The following is a 15,675-nucleotide window of genomic DNA, read 5'->3' as shown; positions in this document are numbered from 1 at the left end:
CTTGGCGTGAGGGTTGGATGGCGGTGGTGGTGCAGGGTTGGATGGTGGTCGCGGCATGGGGTTGTTTTTCATTGGAGAAGGGAAAGAAAGAGTTGAATTTTTAAATAATTTAAATAATAGAAATTGATGTGACTCTGATGTATTAGTGATTAAACTTGATGACGTGACATTCTGTGTAACATGTCATTACTTAACAAAATGATAATAACAACAGGTATTACATTGAAACATAAAATGATTTTAAATACAGAATTGACCAAAAGTAAATTTGATGTAGTAATCTGAAACTGATCTATTTACTAGATATGAAAATATGTTTAAGCAATAATAATAAAAATAATAATAATAATAACAACAACAACAATAATAATGCATGCATTTTTTCTTTATTTTCTACCAATAAGATCAATCAAAACAATAAAATTCGACACCTGTGTGCCACATCCATATATATCATGTTCTCAAAAGTCAAAATCATCCTGATTAGGCTTTGGGGAGGTTAACAAAGCTGTGTAGAGGCGAAGCTTGTCCTCTCCGATGGAAGAAGACCGTGACAAAGGTCTCCTGGGCCTTATAAAGGACAATGAAGTCAAAGTCAACCTATGCTTGTACCTCCTCCATGCCAATTGAATGGCCACAGCAGCCCAAGTTCTCCACCCTGGTGAGTAATACCTTGCACTTCTCTTCACCTTTTCCTTAACAAATGTGTACCTGAAATGTTGTGTCACATACTTCACGTCCTGGGCTTCAAGGCCGAACGCCTCGGTGGTTTCCAACGTGATGAGTGTGGATGAAGACGGCGGAAGGCGTTCTATGAAAGGCCTCCTCAAACACCACGAAAGGAGCTCGTCCCCACTGAAGTTTCCTGGACCTAACATGCAACAACTCTTCACACCATCCCTTAGGACTTGGCTGCTTTGAAGATGACCCCTTACTACAAATAGCATTCTCTGAACTGGGTCTCCTTCTCTAGCTATCTGCATCATATTGTTAATCATGTTAGGTTTAATAAAGCTGAATCATTTCAATTTGAAAATAGTATATAAAAATCTATTTATTTCAATCGAGTACTAGCTAGCAATATACTACTTTTTAACACTCTTCTATTGCATTCTTTATTAATAGTTAAAGTTTATTAGAAACAGTAAAATCATGAGTAAAACTTATTAAATAAAGAGTGGGACTTGTCAAATCTTATAATTCTCTATAAATTTTAGTTCATGATAGAGTGTGTTAGTATCAGTATATTTCTTATTTAATGTTATTTAACTTTGTCCCAATGCATTATGCAACATGTGATACTATATAGTGGAAATTAGAACGTACTGTTTCTCCCTTTGTGAATATCAGAGACTTCACACGGTCACAGATGTTCTCTAGAACCAGATCGTCCATGTGTTGAAATAGAGGCACCTGAACAAAATATAAAGCCATTACTCTATAAAGAAAAAAGAAAAAAAAAACGTACGTAATTGGTTTTCTAACAAGAAGCTAAACAAAACATAGCGTACTATTCATTATTTTTGGTGTAATTAAACTAAACATGTAGGTAATACTTATATATATTCAAGTTCTTTTAGCGCAGTATGGTTTGATCCAGTTTAATTTTTTTAATGGAAAACCTATTATGTTACTAAGATGTGAAAACAAAACCATTTTCCTCTCATTGTTCAACAAATATATACTGATTCAGCAGTTTGGTACATTAGATGCATTCTTGAGAAACTATTTAGTAACTTCATTTTTTAGTGATTAAATTAGGTTGAGCATGAACTAAATTAGATGTTTATTAGTCAGACTATATATATACGTTCTTAACTACATGAATCTCCGAAAAAGATATGTGTGATAAGAAAAGAAAAATATTTTCTTTTTCCTTTTGGAAAATAAACAATATTATTTTCCATGTGGATAGCTAGAAATAGTGAAAGGAATACCTAGAAACAAGAAAAACTGAGACGATTTTTCCTCCAAATATTTTACTCAATTTCTTTTTATTGTTTAAAATGGAAACTAAAAATCCTTTTAGTATTCTAGGAAATTTCCTTACCTGTCTCACCAAGTCTAGACAAAGATGGTACTTGATGTCTCTTCTTAATCCCTCAGGGAGATTTTTAGTCATCTCGAATTCATCAACCCCACGCATGGCAGCCCAACGCTGCCTCTCATAGTTACGCACGCGCTGCCTAAACCCTAGCGGCAAGCGTCGTTTTCTCATCCACCATTCAATATTCCTCATCTTCAATTGCATTGCTTGCTTCTTTGACGTTGTTGCGTGCAAAAATACCTGCCCCGTGTATATACATACACATATGGTACGTGCCCATAATATGCCAAAACAATTTCATAACAAATATATTTACGCAACCAAATTAATGAATGAACTAAAATGAATGTGCTTGATTAATTATTGGTTTGGATTCGCACTTATTTATATAGCCTGGGTAATTGTGTTTACCTTGATGTTTCCAATCAACATAGTGACAAGAAGAAGGCCACTGGTCAGCACAATGATGTTGAAAACTACTTCTAGCCATTCAGTTGTACTCTCTAGGTTTCCAAAAGTGCTTATCACATAAACAAAGAAAGGATTTAGACTTTAGAGTAACCATGAAGCAAGAATAAATATCAAAGTTTAAATAATACTAATGATACGAAAATCTCATGCCGTAGAAATGCGTTGCCTTTCAAGTTTTTTTCCGGATTGGCTTGCTTTATCGTTCCTTAATTATTTCTTTCTTGTTTTGCTCTTTTTCTCTTTTTAATTTTATAGAGAATTATATAATAGTTAATAGTTGTAAGTGAAAAATTTGTTAAGATCAAAATTTAGATATTATGCATGAGGTCATAAGTTTTAATTTATAGCACGCATAAGGTAACCCCAATGTGATTATAGTACAAAAATAACTATAGCTGCAAAGATGAATATGTATTAAGAGAAAATTTCAAAAAGAAGATATATATATATATATTTCATGCATGCCATATAAATAAAAATCAAGATATAAGAACCTTATAAAACTTTACATGGTCCAATGTGGGCTAGAGGTTATAATGAGCTGGGATAAAAAAAGATCTAGATTTAATTTGACCTTTTAATTTGATGCTTAAGTTTGAAATTATGCCGGTTGTAGGTTTTTCGGACTAGCTTTACATTTTTATAACTTTCGTTGTTTTTTTACTTTTTTCCCCCCAAAATTCAAGGCTAAAACATATTATGCTATTATTATATTCAGAAAAGGATTGAAAAATCATACTATGACAATTGTTGCAATTGTTTTAATATGAAAAAGACTTATTCTTTTTGAAGATTTACAATCTTGTTGTCCTCATTTGCTTCTGTCTTTTGTTTGGGCTGATACAGTAGGCGTTTCTTTTCTAAGGTTGTAATTTTCTGTCTTGTCTTTTTTATTTCTCAATCATAGAAAAAGGGTTATAACAAAAACTTAGTTATTACATAAGTCCGTGAAAGACATAGAAACATCTATTATTATACTAGTTTTCTAAAAATCTCAATATTAAATTCTTTTGTAAAATATATAAAAAATTGTAATATTAACTAATACAGTGATACATATTACTATGTACGTTTTAGTATACTAAATTCAAATTTGAATACATAATTTTGCGGTCAATAGCTTATGGAAACATTATTACCAGTGATCACTATACAGAGAAACGGTACACAAAATGGTAAATATACATAAACACGACAAATGAAAAACACCATCAAAAGAATATAAGACTTTAAGCATACGTAAAATCAAGAAAACAAAGGTACCTGAGAGTCATTAGGCCCCAGAAGATAGGGAAAAGTATCTTTTCCAATCGATTATCGTTTGTGACAAGCTGAACAGTCCATCTATAAGCTCCATAGTTGTAGCTGTCAGGACCATTTAGGCATGTGTGTCTCACTTCCCTGTTCTCTGCCCAAGCCAACCTTGCCTTATCCCTAACTAGCAAACTGTTGCTTCCGTAATATATAGGCGTTTGACAAGACAGGATTTTCATGCCACAACCACTTGTTTTCGCACACTGCACTTTGAGACACTTGGCTGCCCTTTGTATCCCCAGCAAGTACCAGCACGCCCCTGCTGCCTGTTTGTGCATAAACAAGATGCGTGGTTAAGTAGTAGTTTTCCCTCTCAAAGTAAGGAACCATTATATAAGCTTGCAGTGACTAATATGTATTCCATCAGTTTGATTCAGTTGAAAATACACATTAAGAGCAAATGTCAATATTATCCACTTTAATCCATGCATGTTTTGTCTTTAGGTGCCACAATGTTTTTTTTTTTTTCAAACTTAATTGAACACTTGTAGTTGATTATGTAAATTAGATAATTAATTACGTAACTTTATCTAAGACCAACTAAATAAAAAATAACTTATGAATCATTAACCACCTAATTGATTATATTAGAAGTATAATTAATTATGTAACTATAAAATCGATTATAGTAATATAATCAATTATGCAACCAAGGTAAAAGAGATGAAAAAAAATAACTAATGGTGCACAAGTGCCATGAGAGTCTCTAGGGTTAATACTAGCAAAGCAATTTTTGTTGCATTTCAGCCAAAACTTTCCATCCATTTCATCTCATTTTAGGGGTGAAAGTTTGAGGCATGGGATCCACATTATTTTCAAAACTAGCTTTCACTTACAACTAATCCATATCAAACAACTCAGTTGACAATATTCAGCCCAAATTAATCAATTACATCTCTAGATTCCCTTCCTTAAACCAAGCACACCCTAAGCATGTAAGAAAGAGAAATTGAGTTTGACTCTCATATAATACATATTTATAAATGAATGAGAATTAAGCTTGAGACTAAATTTTGAACCAAAAATTAGTTACAAAACAAACTAAGATAGAAATTTGAATAGCTTCAAGGTTCCACCAAAGAGGGAAAAATCCTAATTATAGTAATTTTTAAAAAAATGCATAGTAATGACTGAACACTACAGTTTAGAACTACAAAAATAATACTAACTTCTTTAGTATTGACCATTAAGCCAAACTCAGGTCCACATTTGTTTTCCAAGTTAAATGACTTAGTACTTGCCTGTTTTAATTTATTTAAAAATAATTACTGTTCACTAGTTATTATCAATTATTGGGGAAAAAAACAAAGAATATTTTGTTAGTTTGCATTTCCCAAATATGAAACATGTGCTTAAATTAATTAAATAAGAAAAAGTTGTCAATTTGTCAAAATCTAAGCCTTTTAAGCCCGTGGATACTTGAAAATTCATTTGGTTGTAATAATCTAATGTTATCAATAAACTTAATGTTATCAAGTCATCATTTAGAAACAAGTACAGTTATACGAATAACTGAGTTGATTTAAAATCTCAATTATTAACAAGACTCGCAACTTTATCTTATCTATAATAATACATATTATAATAATTAAACATAATTTATTTTAATTATACATATTATACTTTTTTACTACATACATATTATTATTATTATTATTATTATTATTATTATTATTATTAAACTAATTTTCATTAACGGATACAAGTAATAAAAAAAATAATTATCAGTAATGAATATGAAATTGCTAAAAATATTTATACACAATTTTGAATAGACTTCATGTAATTTTGGTTTTCCCATTTTGCGCAATTCACGATTTCGGTCTTTTCATTTTAAAATAGACACGTTTGATCCCTTAAATTTTTTTTAAATGTATATTTTTCAAAAATAAGAAGATCAAATGTCTCTATTTTAAAATGAAAAAATCAAAATTGCATATTGAATAAAATAAGAAGATTAAAATTACATTTAAGTCTTTTGAATAAATATCTTTCAATTTTGAATAGTAACCTTCTTTGCCCTCTTTGGTGTCCTCCACTTTTTTTATTATGTTTTAGCCTCACACTTATTTGTACACATAATAATTTATGCATAATTATTTGCATACAAAATAATTTTAAGACAACTATGATATTCAAAAATAAAATAAAAAATTATTCTTTATAATATCTTCTAATTAAACATAATTTTATGATCACTATTTTTAATTCAAGCAGAGTTGGAAAATAAAAGGTGGCCTAAGAAACAAAAAATGACAAAGGGATGTATCTTCGAAGATAATTTAATTTGGGATAACTATATTGTCATTAATTCAATAAGTTAATATGTAAATTGAGTAAAAAAGTTGATGTCAATAGAAAAAAAATTTAAAATTTAGAAACAAATAGAAATATATTTTATTTACATAATAAATTAACAAAAAAATTAATTTTTTTTGATTGCATCATATGTTAAAATGCATAATTCTATTTTTCATGGAAAAATACATAATTTTATTAAGTGTAATAAAATATTAGTTTATATTTTTTTGAGTCAGAGACCATATGGTTATCTCTCAACTCATTATAATTCAATAAGTTAAAAGATTAAGTATATAAAATAAAAATTTCAAAATGAAATTCTCAATCATTTTTTAAAATATTTAATTTAATCAATTAAAAGTAATTAGGTGAACTATATATTTTAATTCTGATTAATTAAAAGATTAATATATTTTGATTTACAATTACAACATATTCAAATTAAGATAAAATATAAATAATTTATTGAGTAAACATAAATTTAATTGTTATTATTATTATTTTCATATTTTTAAGATATAATAATTAATAGGATCTTCAACTGATTATTTATATTACACAATAATACTAAATAACATAAAAAAATTATATTTATGATACATTATTGATATCTAGCACAAAAATATTAATTTTAGTTTATAATTTCTAATTCAGAATTTTAAAAATTCTTATATATGTTAAAATTTAAAATGTTTTATATCATTTTTCAAAAATCGAAATATATGTTATAAATGACACGCATTACATGAATTTAAACCTTAATTTAAAAATACATTATTAAAAATGTCATCTTATTAATATTTTATTTAGATATTTTTATTATAGTCAACAACTCTAAATTTAGATTGTTTGTAATATTATTTTTCAATAATTACATAAATTACTAACCTACTTAACATATAATTAATTATTATTTTTCTCATTGTATTTTTTTAAAGTCTGTTATATATATAACAACCATTAATAATAATAGATAACAATAACTAATAACTAAATGATTCGAATAAACAAGTAAAAATTATAAATAGTTCTTACTAAAAAAGTTTTAAAACACATATTGAATTTTTTTTTCTATACAAATATTTTTAAAAAAAATTTACCCGTGTCATAACACTGGTAATTTTATCTTGTTTGCTTTGTTATAATCGTATTCATTAGAGATTTACTTTGTTGATACTTTTTTAAAACAAAATAGAAAAGTAAAATTGTCTTCGTGGTGATATCTTGAATATATGCAGTTAATAAAAATGATTTGTGTACACTCAAAAACCTATTTGACGGAGAGAGAGAGGGGGGGAAAGGGAGAGGGGGAGAGAGAGCGATCTTATGTGTGTTAATGGAATGTTTGGAAAAATGGAGTATCCGAAAACAATTCCTCTATAGTTTAATATGGTTTGTTTCACTATTCATCTCAATTCTCATGGTTGGGAAACCAAACAAGGGGAAAAACCCAAGACTATGTAAATTTTTACACCACCACAAGCATTACGATATGTACTTCTTTGTCTCTTACCACTTTTTTGGTTTTTGCTCGGCAGAAAACGAGTCTCTTTATCCCTTAGGATAATCTTTACTCTCATTATTAACCGACACTTCTTTCATCTTTGATCTATTTACAATTAAAATTAATATGCGGTGTTACACATAAGATAAATTAACTTTATTAAGTTAAATAATGTCCACAACCGCATGCATCACGACCTATATGGTGATTGGTGAGTACTTTTTTATTTATGTCTTATATGTAAATCTTTTGGCTGCAGTTTGTTGGGGAAATTTCCAACAAAAGCTGCAATTTTGGCTAAGGTTTTCCTTTATCAAGTAAAACATAATCCAACTATATCTTACATACTTTTTTACATTTTTTTATATTAATCCAAATTTTTGGAATGATAAAAAATAATATAAGGAAAGAAGGTGAGTTGATCATTGTATATTTTAAAATGCACTTTTAAAGTGCATGATTTTTTTTTTTTGTTATCAATGTTGAATATCTATTAATTTTGACAATAACCAATCTGATCAGGAAATCTAATTAGTTAGTCTCAATTTTAGTTGATTTTTTTTTCTTAATTATATTCTTTTTTATTTGAAAGGTTTGAACATGATACTTTACACGAATTAATTTAAAATTATGTAAGAGTAAAGTTTAATATATTCTAAAATAGTATGCATGGCTGATTTTAATTAAAAGGCTTAGTGATATTAAAATCGTTGTCATCGAAACTATATATGCATCACGAAAGAAAGGTGTGACTTACATGAGAAGCAACAAAATATGCGATCATGTTAAGGGCGATTCCCCACCAAACTGTTCCAAAAATGTAGCCAGAGAGGTTTTGCGTGCGTCGCAGATGGCAAACCGAATGATAAATTTTGGGAAGGTATTGGAATAGAAAAATAATTAAGAACACTGTCATCACCAATGTAACAGAACCTTTCTCCAACAAGGAGGGGATTGCCACCCAAAGCACAATCTGAGAACACATAAAATGTTAAAGTTCTCCACATCAATATGACTGTAATTAAGTATCACATGTTTCTAATTTAGCTTTCTTAATATATATTTTTCGATATACTTTAGCTTTGTTAATTTGTTTATTCTTTATATATATTTAAGTATATGATCGTAGCTAGCTAGTAATTAACTAATTACAAGCACATGTCATATCACTCATTTTCTTGATAAGAAATTATTACTTGTACTGTACTTTTTAAAATGTGCATTCACTTCAGAAAATTCTATTGTAAATATCATATTTTTGATCAAATCAAAAGCCTTTTTCTATTAACCAGTAAAATATTATGAATAAGATGTGATTCTAAGCAAGTAGTACTCCTTCATGTCCTTTAAGGCCGTATGTACTTGATTGTGTTAGAGCATAATTTAAACTTTACACGCACTCAAAAAGAACGAATTACTAACTATATTCTTTGTCTATCAAAAAAGAACACCGAATAGCATGTTCAAACATCACACATAAGTTCAAAATTGACGGTTTGGTTGGTTGGTTGTCTTCAGTCATCATTATGTTTACTAAAAGTAAAAGTTGATTTTAATTTGCTTGCTAATTATTTTTTTAGTTGCAAAAGTGCATTCCTATTAACTTAAATAAAAGTATTACTGATGAGAAGTTCAAGATGCCACCCTATGATCATACCTCAGAAAAACAATTAGGTAGCACTCTTTGATTTGTTTTATATAGTAATTAATTAAGTACCCTCTTAATAGTTTAGTACCCAGCCCCCTGGCTGCATGTAAAGATACTATTTAAAAACTGAAATCAAACATCCAATAATAATGAACAAATGCCAGACGACAAATATACGTACCATGCTGTCATTGAGTTGTAATTATCCATGACCACAAATGAATTTTTATGATCAGATGACCACGAATATGAATTGCACCAAACAAAACTTATGCAATAATCTTGTACAGATATTTTAGGGGACCACGACATGCATATACCATAAGAAATTCTAATCAGACGACAAAGAATCAGATTGGCTGCATCTAAATTTGTGGCTCCCATACTGAATTCATGTAACAAAAAGTAACATATATTGGTCTTCCTGTTTATTTTTGGAATATAATAAACTGTTAAACAACAAGCAACGCATGTTATGCAGATCAGCACATCATACAAGTGCCGCGTTTTACCTTCCAAAAATAATGACAAAAATATCTCTTCAATATTTTCCTTCGGTACTATGCAAAAAACCAAAAAGGAAAATGAAGACACAGTCATGCAAATAAAAAGTTTGACACAAAAAATTGACATTTTTTGGGGTGGTTTCTGCACGAAGCACGTGCTTAGGCTCGTGTAGTGTTCCTTGTTAGGTATGTAGGTCAAATGCTGTTTTATTTTTATTTATTTGTTCAATTAGTTACGAATACCATCTTATATACAATGTGAGTGAGAGGACTTAGGATCGAATTTCCCCTTCAATGCAAAGGGGAAATCAAAGATATAGGGGCCTGCAAGCAAAAGTTATTAAATTAAGAGAAATGAATCATGAAAAGCATAATTAATAAGGGCTCCTAACTTTTCAGAATAAAAATAAGCATATATAGATGAATGGTTATATTTCAAGTTGAATAAATAATTTTAAAAATTTGAGAGAGAAAAAATCAGATATGGACAATTTAGCAGGAAAGGGGTTTTGAAGAGTGCAGTTCAAGTTTTCTGATTTTGTTATTTTTCTAAAAGATAATGTTTTGGATGTACTCTCAATTAGCCTTTATCTGAAAATGTAATATAGCTCCAAGATATGCATGCTGAATTTAATTACCTCCAAGAAGCATTTGGAAGAACTTACATTCAACTTATATGCAAACAATTGCGTAAAAAACACTTTAACCCATCTTCATAAATCACAATATACTAATAAAACACATATGACAAATCATCACAAAGTTTGATAGACGCAAACGAGAAACATCACATGCAGAATTTTGTTGGCTGTCATCAAAGTCTCCATGCAAATTTATAGTCACAATATCGCATACACCTGTCGCCGTCTCCTTCATCATCACTATTCACTACCCACTAATATATTAATCCAAACAACGAACTTTCTCCTCTCGAATAACACAAAAACAAAATCGCTTTTGACCAAAATACCACTCATATCAAGACAAAACTCATAATTAATGAGATGACATAATCAATTATGATTTTTAACAGTTACTTCAATGTACACCTCTATCTACATCTTGTGAAAAAGAATATTGTCCTATGAATGTTAAACGATAAGAGTCGTACAAAAAACAAACATAATTTTAATTAATGTTGATAAATTTTCATTTTAATCGTGACAGATTTTTATTTTATAAAAGTCGTGCTTTTCTCTCTTTAGCATATTCATATCTTATAATTTAACAATAGAAAATCATTCAAATTCCTTTACCTCTTCTAGGTGAATACTAAAAAAATGAATGTTTTTGTAATATAATTTTTTTAAAAAATCAAAATAATAACAATTAAAAGATTTGTTTTGATCATATAGCATTTTCTTAATACAATTTTTCTTTATTTTTAAAAATCAAATCATTCATTTTAAAATAAATAATACATTGACTTACAATGTATCTAATTACAAATTATCATAAATCATAAATTTATTGACTTTTATGATAAATTATCTTAAAAGTTACTAAATAATTGATAATGTAAAAACACACTAAAATTACATATTCATTAAATTCTTCATTTTTACATCAATCCCTTTTATTTTTCTATTTTATTTATTATTGTCAAATTTTTCATAATCTTTTTAGACAAATAATAACAATTAAAGGAGTTATTTTGTTTACATATCATTTTCTTATTACATTTTTCTTTATTTCTAAAAATCAAATCATTCAATTTAAAATAAATAATACATAAACCTACAATATCATTGAAACACATATTGTAATATACCATAAATTTAATTATTGAGTTTTATAATAATTATCTTAAAAATTTTATAATAGATAGTATAAAAAAATACATTGGCATTACATAATTATTAAATTCTTCATTTTTTAAATCATTCTCTTTTATTTTTCTATTTTATTTATTATTGTCAAAATTTTCATAATCTTTTTACACAAATAATCAGGGACGGAGCCATGCTCAAGGGAGGGGGCATGACCTTCCCTGACTTTTTTCAATTTGTTTAACTTATAATTACATTTATATCATTATAAAATAAATCAAATAGTATCTATTCATTCTCTTGTGCAGTGGTGCAGAATTTTAAAGCATGCGTGCAACCGAGCAAAATATTCCCTTTTCCTTCAACAAATTATCAAGTTATGTTTAATGGAAGAGATTTAACAAACATTAAAAGCAAAAGAAAAAGATAATATCAATTATATCAATTAAATCTTTATCTTGCAGTCAAAAAAATAAATAATCTTTATCTTATTAAAAAAAGATTTTACCCACTTTTATATTTTAAATATTGGATATTTATTTTTATCAAATTTTATTTAATAGATAAGATTTTATCCTATATTAAAAACAATATAAATTTTTATCCTCTTTTATACTTTAAATATTAGATGTGGGTAGTGAATCTTTAGTGTAACTCTTTCTTTTGAGTTAATTTTATCAAAATATACTTAATTTGCTTTCAATCAAAATCACCCACTCCACTCTTAGCTTATAATCATTTACTGAGATTTTAAACGATCGTCTCTTATTATACATTGAAAGGTAAATTATTAAAAAGTTTAATGTAAATTTAATTAGAGACGATTTTTATAACATATAAGAAAGATGTTACATGTTTTGATAGATGATTCGTGTAATTAACATTTTGAAACATCATATTATTAATATTTTATACATAAAAATTTATGTATATATAATTTTTGTATGATTTTTTGTTTACATAGTCGGCCCCCGACGAATTGAATGTTGGGTTAGTCCCTGCAAATAATAATGATTTTCTAACCATTCAAACAGTAGCTCTCCTAGTTACACATCTTTTTTTTTTTTTTTTGTTCGAATCACATATCATATTAATAATTTATCCCCTTTTTTTTCCTTCTTGTCCCTCTCTATCTAAGACTACAATTTTTCTGATTTTGTAGAATCCTGATTGGGTTTTGATACAAATATCTTGTCCTGAAGTGTTCTTGGCTCCTTTTATTTAGTTATGGTAAAAGATGTCTTATGAGGTAAAGGTCTGTATTGGTTTTATAACTTAACTTTGCAGTATACGCAGAACTTGGTACATCTTTTACCCATTCTGTCTTGCTTTCATTCAATAATTTATTTGCTTATAAAAAAAATATCTAAGACTACAGCCAATGTTTATTATCATTAGTTAAGGAAAAATAATATTAAGTAGGAAATATTATTCTACGAATTGAATCCTATGTTGCCATTAACTGATTAGAGGTAGTTTTTATTTTCTCTTCTACTTGAATGTTTAGGTAATAACTTGATGGGTCAGTTTTGAATTGGTGTGAATTTATGTGAGTAGTTTTCATCCTAATTAGCATCACTGTTAATTAAATTCATCAATAATGATCTTTCTTAATATGAATGAAAATTAGGTTATTGAGTCTTATTATGAACATACAAGAAGGCAGAGGGAGAGAAGAGTAGATATATTATTTACTCTAGCAACGGTAAATAAAATTATTACCTGTGGTAGAGGAAGAATAACAAACAGGTCAAAAAAGAATCCGGTCCGTGACTTGAGATAACCGATGGCGACGGAGCACGGTCGGGTGTCTCTGAGTCCGATGGAGGATGAAGATCCTCTGCCGGAAGCGGTGGCGGCGCCCAATCCGAAGGTGCGTTTCGCCATCTTGCTCCTTATAACCATGTTCCACACGTGAAGCGCATCCGTCATGCAGCGCAGCACCGTGACGGTGACAGCGAGCCACCCATCCACGAAGACGCACATGCACGAGTCGCTGACGGAGAGCACGTAGAAGAAGAGAGGGTCCACGAACAGCCCCGCGGCGCACACTAGCAGGAAAACCCTGTTCCATTCCTGGACCCACTTCGCCCTCGGGTCAAGAACCCTACCCAACGCACCTCCCCCGCTCCGTCGCCCTCCGCAACCGCTCGCCGCCGGAAACCACCGTACGCCGTTCCCGAAGCCGTTTTCCTCCGGCACCAGCTCCTCCTCCTCGTCCTGTTCCGTCTCCTCGTCAGATGTAGTGGTGGCGTAATCGAGCACGTGCGGGGCACGTGATGAGGTGTCTTGCTCTGTTATGGTAGTAGCCATGGTGGTGGAGAGAAAGAATAACAGAAAAAAAAAGTTAATAATTTCAATTTTGATTTTTGGGAGGGTTTTGTTATGAGTGTGGATTGTGTGAGGAGAGAATGAGGGAGTGAAATAGGAAGAGGGTGAATAATTGGATTGGGATAGGTATGAAATATTATTCTGACAGTTTGAGAAGTGAAGTTGTTGTTCTATAGTAGTATAGCCATGCTTGGTTGGTTGTTCTTGTTGGTAAGAGACCCACAAATTGTACGAAGATAACGTGGAGATTATGATTATGATTATGTATTTTGAAGAATATATCACAGAAAAAGTCTTACACCCTGTACATACCGTATCAATTTTTCTCGGTTGTGTTTGGAGAATAATAATAATAATAATAATAATAATAATAATAATAATAATAAATAATGCATCTTTTGTGAAAGACAATTTTATTTGAATATGTAAAATTATAATAAAAAAATAAAATTTTATTTTAAAGTATTTAACACAATTAAATATCCAATGTGTAAACTCAAAAGCACATATTAAACTAAGATAACTCCATACTTGTTGATTAATTCATGCACTTTGTGGTTAATAATAATCGCTCTAATTTGTTTATTCGTGTTTTGTTAAAACATTTCTTTGTATTACAAGTATAAGTTGCTCTAATTATTTTGCTTATTGAAAATTAAATGTACATTTTTTTAAAGAAATCTTCTAAATCTTTGTTTGAATTTACTTTCATTTTTAAATTAAAAACATTAAACTAAATGTAGCCTTAATATTCTAAAAAAAAACTTTAGTGACAAATCAATTTACATAAAATTTTCCAAAATTCATCACTAAAATATCATTGACGCTAATATTAATGAAGGGCAGTGCATATTTATCACTAAATTTAGTCACTAATAAATTATTTTCTTCTAATGATATGAATTGTATTATTTTGAAAACAAAAAATCTAGCCATACATTTTCTAAGATATTATTTCTGATATATTTTCTATTATTGGTTAATACTTACGGAAAACTACAAAAGATTTAATCAAAATTCATTGAATAATAATCTAAACATATAAAAAAATATCTTTTTTAAAATTTCAATTAATAATAAAAAAAAGTATGTTTAAAAGCATGTAATCAAGAAACGTCGCATTTTTTCTTTAAAAAAAATGTAGTTTTAGTACATTTTAGTGGATATTCAAAGCTTCCTTATTTTGCATACTTTTGTCTTTTTTTAAACTATCGAGGTCTTGTATATTTTCATTGGTATCTAATTCAGGATCTTTCTTATAGTGCAATGGTGATGTTTCTAAAAAAACTGCTTGGACGGGATGGAATAAAGTTTGTCTTTTGGAATTATAATAAACCATATAAAATATTATAAGAGCACTAAAAACATTACTTTAGATTATTTTAGATTATTGAGAAGAGATTTAGAAATATTTAGATTCGTAATGATTGATCAAACAAACACAATAGAATCTTTATAATAGTAATGAACTATTGATTTAATGATTTTTTTCAACCAAATCATCTTATTCTTTATGAGACTATCATTGTGTCTTCAGAGAGAGGAGAATCTGTTTCTCTTGATTTAGTATGTTGGGGATCATAACTGTGTTTCAAGTTTTAAATTTAGTAAAATTCTCATTATCCTCTAATGGACCAAATTAACTTTTGCCCATTAAGCTCATATCAAATTTCTTTTGACAGTCTAATAAGCTCACTAAATTAGATCACTTATATTAAGTTCATCTAAATGCAAATAAAAAAATATAAATGACAATATAATATGTAGCTCATATTAACTTTAGA

General features: G+C 28.8%; 1 protein-coding gene across 2 annotated transcripts; it reads right to left on the bottom strand.

Annotated features, from left to right (window-relative positions):
- Positions 1-359: 359 nt before the first annotated feature.
- LOC114380027 (cyclic nucleotide-gated ion channel 4-like) lies at positions 360-14,141 on the bottom strand. 2 transcript variants are annotated; one of them, XM_028338921.1, is made up of 7 exons: positions 13,283-14,141; positions 8,395-8,610; positions 3,782-4,098; positions 2,459-2,567; positions 2,051-2,287; positions 1,327-1,413; positions 360-977 (listed from the first exon to the last, which is right to left on the bottom strand). In XM_028338921.1, exons 1-7 carry the CDS (start codon positions 13,871-13,873, stop codon positions 462-464), a joined length of 2,073 nt encoding a protein of 690 aa, XP_028194722.1. In that variant the 5' UTR covers positions 13,874-14,141; the 3' UTR covers positions 360-461. The 2 variants fall into 2 exon arrangements, with proteins under 2 accessions (XP_028194722.1, XP_028194723.1); XM_028338922.1 differs by lacking the exon at positions 8,395-8,610.
- Positions 14,142-15,675: the final 1,534 nt, after the last annotated feature.

Source organism: Glycine soja, chromosome 12 (genome assembly GCF_004193775.1).
Source record: "Glycine soja cultivar W05 chromosome 12, ASM419377v2, whole genome shotgun sequence".
NCBI lineage: Eukaryota > Viridiplantae > Streptophyta > Magnoliopsida > Fabales > Fabaceae > Glycine > Glycine soja.
The sequence above is the reverse complement of the archived record's forward strand: the minus strand, read 5'-3'. Positions and strand labels throughout refer to the sequence as shown.